Source organism: Ammospiza caudacuta, chromosome 12 (assembly GCF_027887145.1).
Source record: "Ammospiza caudacuta isolate bAmmCau1 chromosome 12, bAmmCau1.pri, whole genome shotgun sequence".
NCBI lineage: Eukaryota > Metazoa > Chordata > Aves > Passeriformes > Passerellidae > Ammospiza > Ammospiza caudacuta.
Window position 1 is genome coordinate 3,442,188 of NC_080604.1, and position 15,408 is coordinate 3,457,595.

Sequence of the window (15,408 nt, forward strand, 5' to 3'; positions counted from 1 at the left end):
CTGGCAGGGTGTGCTGGAGGGAACTGGTGAGAAAGGCATCACTCAGTGAGTAACATCTGCTCCTGGGAGGGACTGACCTGCATTGTCTCATCTTCTGCACATTAAACTGGAGCTTCTAAATCTATGTGGGCAAAAAACCCAACTTTCCCTTTTAATGGCTTGTTATAAGTGCATGTGATTCCCAGAAATTATTTCCCATTTCTGGGAACTCTCCCTGGAATTCTCCAAGAATGTGAAATAGTTTGGATACAAGAGATCTACACACACTACAACCATTTTTCATTGGCTGTGGTGACCTGACCTTTCACTATGTAGTTTGTACATGCAAAAAAACCCCTGTATTTTTGTAGTTTAAGTTCGCTTAATATTTTGTAGTTCATACCTAAAAAAAAAAACAAAAAACACACACACAAAAAAAAACCAACCAAAAAACCCCAAACCTGTATTTTTTATAGTTTAAGTTCACTGAATGTTTTTCCTCCACATCTATGGGCAGAAGGTTAGCTGTTAAACTAGCAAAAAGCCTTTTCCCAGATACAATTCCACACAACAAGACACCAATCCCAAATCCTATAGAAAATCAGATTCTGAGATTCTTACCTGTGCACCAGGTGCACCTTCTGCTTCAGGAACAGATCAATAAATAAAGCAATAAATAAATAAATCACCTGCTGGCTGTTAAACTGCAAGGCATGTTTACCATGATCCCAGTACTGAATTCTGAGCTTGGCATAAAAACCAACACAATGCAAGGAGGAGAGGTTTTAGTTAAGACCTGCTGAGTGCCAGGTGGTCTGAATTATACAAATTAAAGCAATCTTTACACAAAGTAAACCCACCTGTGCTCTTTGGAATATGCACTCATCTGTTTTACTCACAGAAACACTTTGCTGAAACTTGTAAGTGTGCAGCCTGTTTCTGTCAATGTTGAAAACAGGATTTATTTCATCACCCCAGAACTCACCTTGTGCAGACAGAAGAGTTTACCACAGGCTGTATGAGATGTGATATCTGTTAGTCCCCATTTCTGTACAGGTTACAGAGCACACAGGGCACCACTGAGTTCCAGAGAAATTCCTGTAGTAATCCCAGTTTCCCCCCTTTAAACTGATGGAAGGAGATTTCCACCTCTTTTGGCAGCTGCCTTCCGTGTGTAGTTTTATCCAGGTCACTATTTCTAATAATTTCTTTTCTTTTCTTTCCATCTGGTGTTTTTTCAGCATTTTGGCTTTTTCAGGGTCTGCCTCTCACCAGGCTGGAGCTCAGTCATTGGAGCTGGAGAATGTGGAATACCCTGAGCCTTGGAGGGTTTTAGATTTGTGATGTGACAGAGCAAAAGGGACTGCCTTCCTTTTCCACAAACACATTTTATGTTAATATTTCCATGGGGGATGAGCTCTAAGAGGTCCATATGCTGTTCCTTCATGAACCTTTTGAAGTGTTCATGCACATTGTAGAGAAAAAAAGGAGAAACACACAGAAACTTTTCTGTTCTTCAGCAACTCCCAACATTTTTATTCCTTGCTTCACCAATTCTGGTGAAGTTAGAGAGTTTTGCAACATGCTTTAGTACTGGAACAACGTGGCTTTAAATCATCCTGAGCTTACAGAATTACAATCTTTACTTAAGTTCAGCGTTCTTTGCAAACACCTTGTATATGACAGGAAAGTGCTAAAGTAACAGGTGGATATCTGTTCATTGTACCAATAAAAAGGCAAGAATGTGCTGCTGTAAATACTTTTCCAGTGCAGAAGCAGGAAATGAACTGTTCAGGGCAGTGTCCTCACACTGCATGCAGTGAGACACTGACAGCTACTCAGGAACCAGTGCAAGAGAGGAATCAGCAATGCTGGCAGGGCAGGGGGATTGCAGGGCTCTGCAAACACAGGGAACACGCCACAAAACGTGACTGCACAGCAGCCCTGGGCTCTCAGAGCTGCTGCTGGGGTGAGGAGCAGGGAGGGATTTGGCCAGGAGGTCATTGTGAGAGCCCTGCAGGAGGAACCTGGGAGAATGAGCACCCAGGCTGTGTTTGTACAATTTCTGATTTGAAAAAAAACCCCACCAATCTTAAAAACCTGACTAGTCCCTAATGTGGATTGATCTCTGTGTGTAAGTTGACTTTGATTTAAAACAATTAATTGGGTTATGTTTTCCAAGCTTATGTGTTATAACAACACAAAAATATTTTCAAAGGTATCTTTGGGATGAAAACTTTAGAAGTATTTTACGAAAATAATAAAAAAATAAATTACTTTTTCTTTTTAAACTAACAGCTATAAAATCCACGAACTAAACAGCATATAACATCGACATGAGATGAAATATATTACACTAAAGGCCAGTTAATTACCACAGTGGTATGAGGCTTCAAGTAAATTAGGAGGCACTTTTTGGCTGAGCAGTAGTCACTGATTCAGTGTAAAGTCCCAACTCACAGAAACACAGGAAATAAAACTGCTAAAACTTTCTAAGGTTCAAAATTCAAAAAAGGAGAGGGGGAAAGGGGAAGGGGAAAGGGGAAGGGGAAGGGAAAGGGGAGGGGAGGAAAGGGGAGGGGAGGGGAGGGGAGGAAAGGAAAAGGAAAAGGAAAGGGAAAAGGAAAAGGAAAAGGAAGTGCATATAGAAAGGCAAAGAGCAAAAAGGCCACAGAGGGCACTCAGGTCTGCTGCTTCCCTTCCTGGACTATGAAGTTCCAACACAATTAAGGCTTCACACAGCAGAGGAGCAATAAAACTCCAGGGACATGGGAGAACAGGCACAAGGCAAGGCAGCAGCAGGTCAGATGAGCGCAAGTCCAAAGTGGAACAGGTTGAACTCCACTCTGATTGAAGGGAGCATTCAGTACTTGCAGAATTCCAGGCATTAATACTTGTTGTGCTCTGTACAGCCCACATGGAACGGACTGAGTGACCCCAGCACCACAATCTGGTATCCTCAAGATCATCAACACCTAAAAGCTAAATCTTCCAGCAAACAAAAGGAGGTGATGTTGTGGAGGGATTTAAGTACCAGTACATGAATAGGTTACTATGAAATATTGCTATTAAAGTCCCTAACATAACAAAGAGGAAGACAGCAAAGGGTAACTCCAGCCATAAATTACATATTTAGAAGCAGTATAAAAAGCATTATTGATATTCAATATAATTAAACACACACATGTACCTACATGTACTACTAATAACCATACCTAATTGTATTGATTCAGAGGTTAAAAAATTTGGAAGGCAGCACTTTGTGGCACTCCTGTAAAACACAGTGTGTTTGGGCAAGAAAAGCACAGCACTGAGTGGTCCTTCAGAAATCCCCTCACCTCAACGAGGCGCAAAGTTCTCCAGCTGGAAGACCAGGTCCACAGCAGCATCCACATCGGGCACAATGTGGTCTGGCTCCACCAGGGCGGGGTCGAAGCTGAAATCCCTGTGCCCGTGGAACACGTTCTCAGCCACGCTGTCCCTGCTGGGCACGGCCCCCTCGCTCGGGGGGTCGTACACCCCTGTGCACACCAGCACGGACCTGCAGCGGGCAGCGGCTGCAGGGGCCAGCTCCGAGTCCCAGCCGAGGCCAGGCTGGATGTGCTGGATGTGCTGGGGAAGCTGGGCAGGGGCTGTTCCTGCAGCAGCCTTGGCCTGCAGCCGGGCTCTGGGGCAGCTCTGCTGCAGGTAGCGGTTGTACAGGTTGGCTCCGTACACATCCGTCATCACATTGTCCCTGCAAAGCACAAACTCCGTCAGCGCCTCAGCTGCAGCTGTCAAAGGCATTCTTGCATTGCATCATTTTGAATTAGAGGTTGTTGTACTGCACTAAATAGTTTATTTAGTTGTTGTTTTGCACTGGGCGATGGGAAACTTGTACTGAGTATGTTATATCATGTAGATCGTTGCTTCTCTTCTCCCATCCCATGGTTTCTCCCTTATCCACCCCTCTGCCCTGCTGATCTGCCCCCCCTGGTTATCCCTCCCTTCGCCCCTCCTCAATGGGATCCCATTGACTGCAGTTCTCTTCCCCACCCCATTCCCTCGGGTGTAAAGGTCCCCTGCAAGAAGGCAATGCCCTCTTTTCCACCTGGGATTTCACCACAGTCTGAGGTGTCCCTTCCCAAGCCAATGAACAGGACACTCGTTCCCACGTGGAGAAGAGCGTTTCTCATCTTTTGCTTTGTCCATGTCAGACCGTGTGGGCCAGAGTCCATAGCCAGCCTGGAGTGGACTCAAACAACAGCCCCAGAGACACGGATTCTTACAAGAGATTTTTGGAGTTCACTTGAGTTAGCAATATGAATGAAGCATTTTAATTTTAGCTTGTAGAATTATGTGTTGAATTTTAACCTTTACTTAAGAAACCTCTGCCATGATACAAAGGGCATAGGAAAATGCAAATTTCTGAAGCTTCTTGCATCAGAAACAATACCACGAGAAGACCAAGAGATGCAAGAAACCCAGCTAAAGGGGCTCCTCGGTCTCCAAGCTGATCAAGGCCGACAGACGTACTCAGATAAGCACCAAGGTGTAGGGGGATACAGGATGGGTGAATGAAGGTGGTACAGAATGTAATCTTATCCCCTAAAGAGTTGCAGCTGAACCAATTACTAAAGATTAGGAGCAGGCCTGATGTTAACAGGCCACACCTGTAGCCAATAAGAACAGTGTAATAGAAGAGTGGATTGGTGAGAGCTGGAGTCAGTTGGCTGCTGTGAGGACAAGGAAGAGGCAGTGCCTCGAGGAGCTGCCTACAAGGAACAGCAGGGAGGTATGAAACTCTGGCAATATGGAACCCTTGCAATGTAATGATAATAGAACTCGTGCACTATAATGACAACACCAAGAGACCAAAATACACATGCAAAGGAGAAAAGTTCCAAAGTTCAGTCATGAGGAAGACCACAGTCTTCTGCCTCAGAGATCACTAAGAGACCCCTGTGCGAACACCACAGCAAACAATGCATGCCCAGAAGGACCTGGATCTGATTACCATGCGAGGCAAGGACAGGAGGGGCCAGGGGTTGAATATGCATGGCAAGGTTGTGCAGTGTAATGAACATGGAACATCTTTGAGAATGAAGATGTGAGTCAGACCGAGGCTCAGGGCACAAGTTTTCACGAGAGCTATCTCGCTTGTGTCAGCTGCTGACAATACGTACCCACTTGATAACTACATCAGACTGTGGAGTCTAATTATTCTGTGAATCCCTTCAATTTCATCTAACACTTTACTGTGTACTTTCCACCACTTTGTGTGGAATCAGGCAGACAGGGAGAAGTCCAACCCCTCAGCTATTTTACTGCACCGTTTTCATGAATCACTCTCCATACTGGGGCAAGGGGAGAGAAAATCAAGGTATGAGCAGCCCATGAATGAGCTTATTATATTGCCAAACGTCTTGGAGACTCTGAAACAGTCTTCTATACAATGCAGCTTTATCTTATCTCTGAAAAGGATTCTGTGATGTGGCAGCACACGCAGTAGCATATGACCAACCTAAATGACCTCAGAGATCAAGTCCAGCTCTGCAGTCTCTAATTGTCCTTTGCTCAAAGGGAGTTGGTGTTACACCACTAAACCTAACAGAATAAGCACCAGGCAAACCCTTTGTGTTAGATTCACACAGTTTTTTTACAGAAAAAACCTAAATAAAAAATCAGGAAAATCTTAGTTGCGTATAAAACACCTTTTGTGCTCCTGCAGAAATTACACGTAAAAAGAGCAAAGCATCATTAATCTTTAAGATTAGAAATGTCATGAAAGATACACCATAGCACCAAGAAAGTTAGGTGGTCCTAATGGTAGGAGAAACAAGCTGGTAGGAGCTGTGTGTTTTTCTTGGCTGGCATTTACACTGTGAGTAATTTCCTGGTGTATTTGTCAGGCTCAGCACCCCTGACCCCAGAGCACAGAGGGTTTGGGGTTTCCTGCTGTACCTGTGGGGCTCAGCAGACCTTACCCCACAGCATAGAGGGTCTGGATGGGCTGCTCCCAGCTCCTCTGCAGGGCCTGGGCCCGGATCAGGTGCTCTGCATACTGGTATGTCAGCCTGCTGGGCTTGCCCATCAGCGCCTCGTACTTCAGGTCTCTGCCAGTGATCTTCTTGTAAATGTTTTCCAAGCAAACCATGAACGTTCCGTGCCCAAACCTACAGAGATATAAATCCAAACCATGAACAATCTGTGTTCAAACCTACACAGATAAAAAAACCAAACCATGAATGTAACCATGAACATTCCATGCCCAAACCTACAGAGATATAAAAACAAACCATGAATGTTGTGTGTCCAAACCTACACAGATAAAAAACCAAACCATGAATGTAACCATGAACGTTCCATGCCCAAACCTACAGAGATATAAATCCAAACCATGAACATTCTGTGTCCAGCCTACACAGATATAAAACCAAACCATGAATGTTTTGTGCCCAAACCTACAGAGATATAAAAACAAACCATCAATGTTCTATGCCCAAACCTACAGAGATATAAAAACAAACCATGAACTTTCCATCCCCAAACCTACACAGATAAAAAACCAAATCATGAATGTAACCATGAACATTCCATCCCCAAACCTACAGAGATATAAATCCAAACCATGAACATTCTGGGTTCAAACCTACACAGATAAAATACCAAACCATGAATGTTTCGTGACCAAACCTACAGAGATATAAAACCAAACCATCAATGTTCCATCCCCAAACCTACACAGGTATAATACCAAATCAAATTACATTAAGCACAGATTTAAAACATCAAACTAGGCTTTTTTATTTCATTATTTCTAGGAATAAATTGTGTCTTGCAACTATCAAATTCTGCTCAGCACTCAATATTTCTGCATCTGGTTCACTGAAAATTTAGAGCTGATTAGCTGAACAACTGACACCACAATAAACTCACATTACTGGGATGGCACAACAGATTTGTCTCATTTTAAAATTGCTCACTGGAGGTATCCTGGCTGCCTTAGTGCAGCCTGAAGCCATCACACAGATATCTTTTCCAGTGTGTTAATTAGAGATGGCCTCTGCTTCCAAAGACTTATCTGAGCAGATCTTTGACCCAGGACTGAGGCAGCAACCAAGTCACAGTAAGAAATTTCTATTTCAAATTACAGACTGAGGGGAAGGGAGGGGAAACAAACCTATTAAAGAAGTACCTTCTATTGAAAGCCAAATCAAACAAAACCTCTCTAAGAGGTCCTGGCACCTTTTTCAGTGTGTTCTGCTTGTTTTTCCTTGTGCTCCCTAAAGAGCTCACTGCATTGTCCTCAGCTCAGAACCACTCACTGCTTTCAACCAGCAGGGTCAGCCCTTTACCCTACCAGGAAAAGAGAAAAACCAAAGAGGGACCTAATGAAATGAAACAATGGCCTTGATAATTTTTTCATTTTTGCCTTTGAACCGAGGCTCTGAGGCCCTCAGGAAAAATACCTCTATTTCTCCATTGTTCTGGGACTGAGGAAACAAAAGGTTTAGAGCTTAAAAGCAGCTTTTCTCTTGAGAAGTGATTTCCTGGATGCAATAATGCAGCCAGCAGCCAGGCAGCATTAGCTGAAAGTGCATTAGAGATGCTGCATTCAAAGCCAAGCCATCAAGCATTCAAGTGCTGACTCTGAACCCGGCTGGAAAAACCCCAAACAAATCCCAGTGACATGAACAAAGCACCTACCTTGGGGACTGTGCCTCAGCCACCCACATCAGGTCCATGTTGCAGGCCAGCACAGGGATGTGAGGGTAGCTCTCCTGCCCGTAGGGATTGCCAGGATAGCCACTGGTCAGCAGAACATCAATGATCAGCTGCAGGCTGGTCTCCCATCTCACTGGCTCCCCAAACAGCACCACAGCTGGGAGAAGCACAGGCACACAACAGCCATGGAATTGTTAACAGAGCACTGAGGCCTAAAGCTTGGCCTAAAGAGACTGAACAAGTCATTTAATATAGCCAGGAACTGATCAGTCACATTAATTTAGGGGTTTAATATATCACATGCCCATCCAGTCACAGAAATCTCAGAAGTAACAAGACTCCACTGCAAAATTTACAGATTTAGGAATTTTATTTTGCAGGTGAAATTTCTCCAGAAATTACAATATTAACTTCTAAATTGTATTTCTAAGTCTTCCATAATTTATGAGTTCCCTGTTTACATGCAGTATTTAAATATAACACCAGAGATGTTGATTTGTTCATCTCAGAACAAAATTTGGATGTTGTTTTTAAAAATTGCTTTGATCTCCAGCAATAATCTGACATGGATATTTTTAAATCCTAAGGTCCAATTTCTACTTTCCTGTAGTTCAGATAAGATGAGAGTGAACACAAGACCCTTCTCATACTACAGCTGCATCCTGACTACTTGTAAGAACAAGATTAATTATTTCTGAATAATGAACATCAGCTCATTATAAAAGGAGAGCAACAATAATCTGTTAGAGGCAGATGAAAAGGAAAGGAGGCCTCATATACCCTTCAAACTTCAAAACCCAGGGGCTGAAAACTGCACACATTAAAAAACAGCTTTACAAGGCATGATGCTTTCAAATGAATGACAGATGTCATTAACAAGGAAATTTTAGGATTATCTCAGACAAATTTTGAAAGTGCCCAGCAATCTAAAAATAATTTATGATAATAAAATAAAGTAAAATAAAACAAAATAAAATAAAATAAAATAAAATAAAATAAAGCTATTTCATTTATTCGTGGATAGATGCAAGTTAAATAAGGATAACTGACCCTCAATCTTGGGAAGCTCCACAGCAGACGGGGACTGCAATAAGAAAAGAGTGAAAGTTTTCTACAAGATGAAACATCTACTATTAACAGAATAAATTCCAGCTCAGCTCCCACAGCTGCCTCCTGCCCCTCCAAGAGGAAATGCACTCTATATTGATATATTCCTGATGTCAGTTCACTCAGAAACTTGTGTTTCCTCTCTGAGGTGACACCTCTGGCACAGGGACAGCAGTGACTGAGCTGTACCTGCTCCTGCCTCCTGCTTCTCCTCAGCTGCTCTGGAGCTTTTTAACTCCAGCTGTTAAAATTCCTTGTGTTGTGATTTCAGTTGTTTAAATTACTTGTTTAATTAGTTGTTTTAACTACTTGTGTAGAAAAGCATGGATGTTTATTTTACCACAGGAGTAAGAGGCCTCCAGCAGTACCAGGACATTTGAAAAACAGATTTTGAGACGTTTTTCTTTAACACTTCTAACAAAGAATGCACTGTATAACATGTAATATATTTGCTGAACAATTAAGAGTCTGCACTCCATTATTTACTCTGTGTGGTGACAAACACTTAAGCAGGTTCTTGACCTTCCCCACAGCTGAGCTATGATCCTGTGAGCCACAGAGAATGTCCTCAGTACCAGTGAGGAAATCCACCCTGTAGGCTGGCCCTGAGCATGTACAGCACACCCAGATATGTTCACTTCTGCTTTAATTCTGCACAATCCAGCTGGAACCACTGTACCCACTGCTGACATTTAAATTGTGATGTTAACAGCAAAGGGAGTCCTTTGAGGGAAAATTGTTTCTCTTCAAAGCTTTCATTTGCAATCAAAGCAACCTCATGGGTCAGAAACAATAGCAACACAATCATATATTCAGGGAAAAGCTTATGTGATCTTCCACACCTTCTGAGGAAGCTGATCAGCTTTCCAAGGCAGATTTTGCTTTAAGTATCTGTATTAGATTGTGAGTTTTCCCACAACAGCAGGCTATAAAATCAAAGGCTGGGTTCAAGAATTACTACTGAGAGAAAAGAGCTGTTCTTGAGAATGTTGTAATAAAACAAATAAGGAAGCAGAAAAGTCAAAATACAATGTAAGAACAGCAGCATTAGTTTGGTAGTCAAATATTGATCCCTGTTGTAGGATGTCATGCAAGGAGCAAACAGAGAGGTTTGAAACACAAATGTCACTCACCAGGACATTGGGTCTTCTGTCATGGTCAACTGCATCGAGCAGAGGGCGTTTCTCCCTCAGAGTGTCAATGGTGATGGGCTGGCAGAAGCCAAGGCTGGGGCAGCCAGCTAAGGACACACAGCTGCTCACAGGGAAAGGTTTTCTGACTGCTCATTCCACCTTAACCATTTAAAGGTACTCAACTGACAAATTAGTTAGCAATGAAAGCAACATCAAAGACAGAATTTCCTTCTGTGAGACAAAAAGCTGATCTGATAAATGAGAGGCCAAAGTTCTTCTGTTTTGTTTTCAGTCCTCTCATCTACTTCTCTCCTAGCCAAGCCCAATGAATATTGAATTTAGAAATGCATTTCCTAAGAAACAGTACCTTCAATACCTTTTTCTCAGTTTTGTACTTCAAATAGAGTATACTTATACTCTATACTTATGCTTAAAAGTTGTATATACATTTTTACAACTTATGATTTACATCAACTTCAATGAAAATCCCACTGAAGGAAGAAGTGCAGAAGGGACTTAATGGAAGCCTGAGCAAAGCTTATGCAAAAGTTAAGGTTACTAAGTTACAGTTTGAAATTTTGATACCACCATGATATCAATATTATTCAAGTCCTTTGGGCACTTGGTATAAAACCACATTCAAAACATAGATTTGGCACCATACTAGGAGCTATCATTACTATTTATTATTGCATTTGTAGGGTTGAAATATCTGATTTTCACTTCATCCATAGGCTCCCCTGAACCTGATTAAGGAAAACACATTGGCAGAAAGTTGTTGGCTTTTTTTAAACTCTTTTTTTAAAGATACTCTCGAGCAATATCAAGAAGGGGTCCTTGTCCAGATACCAGGACACATTTTTTATGATAACGCTTGAACATCCGCAGGGGACTGTGGGACATCATCACTTGATCTTGGGAAATCTGTTGGGATTTAAAAACAAAAGGACTCTGTTGTATTCCAGAGAAGTTGTTCATACATAGATTCAATTAACAGATGTGACAGATTCCAGGAATTACATAACAATCAGCATTTTCTCCTTGCACAAATGATGTATTGATAATATGCCAGAAAAAAAATACCTTACTGACAAGTTATCACACATCCCCCTTTCAGCTCCCAGCTCGATTCTACATGAGCAAGCCTTTCTCTCCTGGTTTGATAAAATCACCAAGGGAAGGAGAATCAGAACTGGTTCCAATTGTGGGCCCTTTGCTAAACTGCAGCTGTGATTTAATTGTACCAATTACCACCTTCTTTTAGTTTACACATCCCCAGCCCTTCACCAGGACAGGTAGCAACCAGCCAGACTATTATTGTGGAAAGATGCTCCTGTGAATCACTACTTACCATCTTTCCAAAGAAATACCTTTAGCTTTACTACTGGAAAAACCAGTGCCTTTACCAGTTAGGTTTGGACAGCACTTTTTACTTTCAGCAAAGCACATCAGGGGGCTTTAAGGGAAAAGCAGCCCTGATGAGCTGAGCAGCATTTAATGGAAAATAACACATCTAACATGCAATTTAACATGCAATAAATGGGATTGAGGTGACTCACTGGAACCCCCAGCAGGTGGGACAGCTGCTCAGCCTTCTTCTGGCGCAGGCAGTTCCCAGCGTTGGTGACAAAGACCACGGGCACCAGGAACTGTCCCTGAGGGTTCACCAGCTTGCCAAAGGCTGCTCTGGCAGCAGGGATGGGGGTCCTGCCTCGCACCAGCACCCCATCGATGTCAAACAGGAACCCAAAGGATGGCAGCACGCGGGGCTGGGAGGAGGGATGAAATCAGAGGGTACATTAGTTATACATGTCTTGACATATTACATTAACTATTACATATTACATGCAATATTACATATTACATTCAATATTACATATTTAATAGAGTTTACAGCAGCTACAGCCCCCTGAGAACAGACACCTCCAGTGAGAGCAGGGGAGCTATAGCCCTGCACATCTTATTGTGCCTTACAGGCACATCTTCATGCTAAAAACATGTTGACACAAGCAGCACCACAACTCCCTCTGCCTTGTGCATACAGACTCATGAGAGCTATTTTGCCTTACAAATAGTTCCAGATTGTTTCAGAGGATAGGGAAAAATTAACTTAAACTGATGCCAAGAGGTACAAAATACACGCTGCTGTGCCAGTGAGTCACACTTCAATGGCTTAACCCTCCACAGAATACTAACAAAATATGCAAAAGTAAATTTTTCAGCAGTGGGCAGGTCTTGGGCAAAAGTACCACAAGTATTGTACTTGGCTGCTCCCTTCCAAGGTGTTTGTAGTAAAACTGTTCTGTTCCACAAGAGTTTGATTTCGGCCAAGTGCCTGCTGTGCTCCCACACATGGCCTCAGTCCCATTTTCACACAGGGCAGGCTAATTGGCAAAGTCAGCACCTCCTTACACCAATGCTGCTCAAATGACTAAAATGTAACTGTAAAATGTAATGTCTCCTTGCCTGCCTTTGGGGCAGTGAGGAGCTGGACTCGGTGAGCCCCAGCAGGGAGAGGGAGGAAGGAGGAGCAGAGACAGAGAGAGGAGTGTGAGCAATGAAACTGTTACTGGATCGGGCTGGGAAAGCACGGAACAAAACCTATCATCAGGAACCTCGGGATTATGGTCAGTGATAAAGAGAGAGGGGTTAGGGGCAACAGGCACAGAAAGGACTCAGCCCTGGGAGCTGGAACAGCCTTTGCTAACAGGCACAGAAAGGATTGCAGCCCTGGGAGCTGGGACAGCCTTTGCTGCCGTGTCTCCTGTGCAGGAGGAGAAGGCGCTTTGCCTACTCCAGCAGCACTTTGCTCCACATCGGCGATTCACACACCACGTTTTTCCTGCAGCGGGCACGGCACAGGGACAGGCACCGCTGGGAATGGGCTGCAGCTCAAACAACAGCGGGAATCCGCCCCCCCAGGCAGCCCGGGTTAATAACATCAACACTGGAAATATATCGCATTCCCATTCATTTAAATTAGGCTCAGTTTTTGTCTTCGCATGCAAGAACTCCCCCTAAAGCCTTCTCCTCTCTCCTCTGTAGAGTCATCACCCTTTTAAGAACAAAACCCCCGAAATCCTGGTCTCCACATAGCCTGCACCCGTTTCAGGAAAGCCAGGTCAGAAATATCCCAACTGCTGCAGAGATGCTGCTAAAGGCTCGCTAATAAACGCAGAGCAGTCTTCCCAGGCTTTGTGAATGGGTACCAGAAACTGCGGAAACTACAGCGGCATTGGAATAATTTTGTAGCAGATGCGATCCTTTACGTTAATTTTGCGACATATGAATAACAGATGTATAGATAACAGGTTACAAATGGGAATTTTACAGTGAGTAACACTAGCAGGAAGAAAGGGGGGAAAAGCAATAAGGAAAGAAGTGAACATATATATATATATGATAGATATCACGACAGATAGAGGTACTGAAGTCAGCAGCTTTGTTTCCCTTTTGGCCCTAAAGGAATTGTTGGTGGCAGGAGTGCTGTGCCGCGGACAGAGCCGGCAGCGGTCGGAAGGAGTTTCCCTGGTTCGCTCTGTAAGGCCGGAGCACACGCAGCCCCGGGACAGGAGCTGCGGCCGGCAGTGCCCGGGAAATCCATCCCGGCGTCCCGGGGAAGCGAGGATACCCCGGGCATCCCCGGGGGGCCCGGCTGCGCTCCGCCGCGCCCCGCGCCCCTTTCGCTTTCGCTGCGCCCCGGCCCGCCCGCCCCGGGCCCCGGCCCCGCTCACCGCGCTGTGCCCGCTCCGCCCGGCCGGGGGCCCGCGCATCCCCTGCCCGCGGGGCGCCGGCGGCCGCGGCGGGCGGGCGGCCCCGAGCAGGGCGCGCAGCGGCGGCAGCGCCCGGCGCATGGCGAGCGAGTGCGGGGCCGGCACCGCCCGCCCGGCCCGCGTCACTCACCGGCAGCGTCACCGCGTCACGGCACAACGTCAGCCGGGCAGCGGGGCAGCGACGCCGCCGCGCCTCGCCAGGGCTCCGCTCCTCCGGAGCACCGCGGCTGGCGGCACTGCCGACAGCGGGCAGTGCAACATCCCGAGCCAGGAGATAACTGCGTTCGATTCAGTAACGCAGCAGAAGAAACATTGTCTAGTTCTGCCCGGCCAAGGGATGAAAGGGCTGGAGCATCTCTCCTCAAGGAAAGGCTGAGGGAAGCCGAGAGGATGGAGCGGGCTCTGCTTGGCGGTGCCATTTGGACACTGATGCCCAGGAAGAGCTTCTTCCCTGTGCAGTGACTGAGCATGGAACATTGTCCAGAGAGGCTGTGGAGTTGTCTCACTGCAGCTACCCCAGAAGTGTCTGGACAAATCCTGTGCCCTGTGCTCTGGGATGGCCCTGCTGGAGCAGGGATGCTGGAGCAGATATCCCACAGTGGTCCCTTCCAAACCAATCTGTGACGGTGGCCACAGGGGTCTTATGTTGAGGGAAGAGACCCAGATCTGACTCCGTATTTCAGAACGCTTGATTTATTATATTATGATATATATTACATTAAAACTATACTAAAAGAATAGAAGAAAATATTTCATCTCAGAAGGCTAGCTAAGAATAGAAAGGAATGAATAACAAAGGTTTGTGGTTTGGACAGAGAGTCTGAGCCAGCTGGGCTGTGATTGGCCATTAATTAGAAACAACCACGAGACCAATCACAGACGCACCTGTTGCATTCCACAGCAGCAGATAACAATTGTTTACATTTTGTTCCTGAGGCCTCTCAGCTTCTCAGGAGGAAAAATCCTAAGGAAAGGATTTTCATAAAAAGATGTCTGTGATACCGATCCATTCTGGGATTCATTTTTTGGGAGAAAGCCACCACAGCCCCTCAGCTCTGCACCCCTGCAGCTAAACTTGAAAGTGAGACACACAGCACAAAATGTCATTAGTTAATGGATACTCTGCAAAGCTGTCTCTGTTTATCTTGCTCATCTGCTAATGCAGATTAGGCAAATCCACTTATTTCCTAGTGCTGCCAACAAATATTCCTCAGCACCCCTGTGGCTGCGAGGAGAAACTGATCCTTCAGTGACTGCACTGCACTCACCAGGAGTCAGAACAAGGACGGTGCCTTCCCTCTGCAGCACTGACATGGCTGGCATTAAATCAAACACAAATGCATTTCTAAGAGACAAAAGCAGGCCCAAATCGATGCAGCAGACACAACAATTAGAGAGTTTATCCCCTTGCTCAAGCCAGGACCACACACAGGCAGAACTCTGAAGCACACATGTAAGAATACATGCAGTACCTGTTTTCTAAGCTGGATGTGCTCAGGGCTGGGACATTCCAGAGATGGAATGAGCCACAAGCCTGGCACCACACACACATCCCAGCACAGCTGCACTCAGAGCTGAGCAGAGCCTGCCCACTGCTCCACTCTCCAGGACAAAGAGGATCCATTTCCAGGCTGTGACCACAGCAGCTTCCCCACCCTGGCTGCACCAGCAGTCCCAGAGCCTGGCAGGACACAGGATTTTGCTATAGG

At 45.0% G+C, this 15,408-nt stretch overlaps 1 protein-coding gene across 1 annotated transcript; it reads right to left on the reverse strand.

Annotated features, from left to right (window-relative positions):
- Positions 1-1,128: 1,128 nt before the first annotated feature.
- LOC131563243 (haloacid dehalogenase-like hydrolase domain-containing 5) lies at positions 1,129-13,780 on the reverse strand. The gene is made up of 9 exons (XM_058813192.1): positions 13,661-13,780; positions 11,486-11,695; positions 10,738-10,850; positions 9,927-10,020; positions 8,737-8,770; positions 7,669-7,843; positions 5,946-6,134; positions 3,318-3,715; positions 1,129-1,275 (listed from the first exon to the last, which is right to left on the reverse strand). The coding sequence occupies exons 1-8, from the start codon at positions 13,778-13,780 to the stop codon at positions 3,319-3,321; spliced, it is 1,332 nt and encodes a 443-aa protein (XP_058669175.1). The 3' UTR covers positions 1,129-1,275; position 3,318.
- Positions 13,781-15,408: the final 1,628 nt, after the last annotated feature.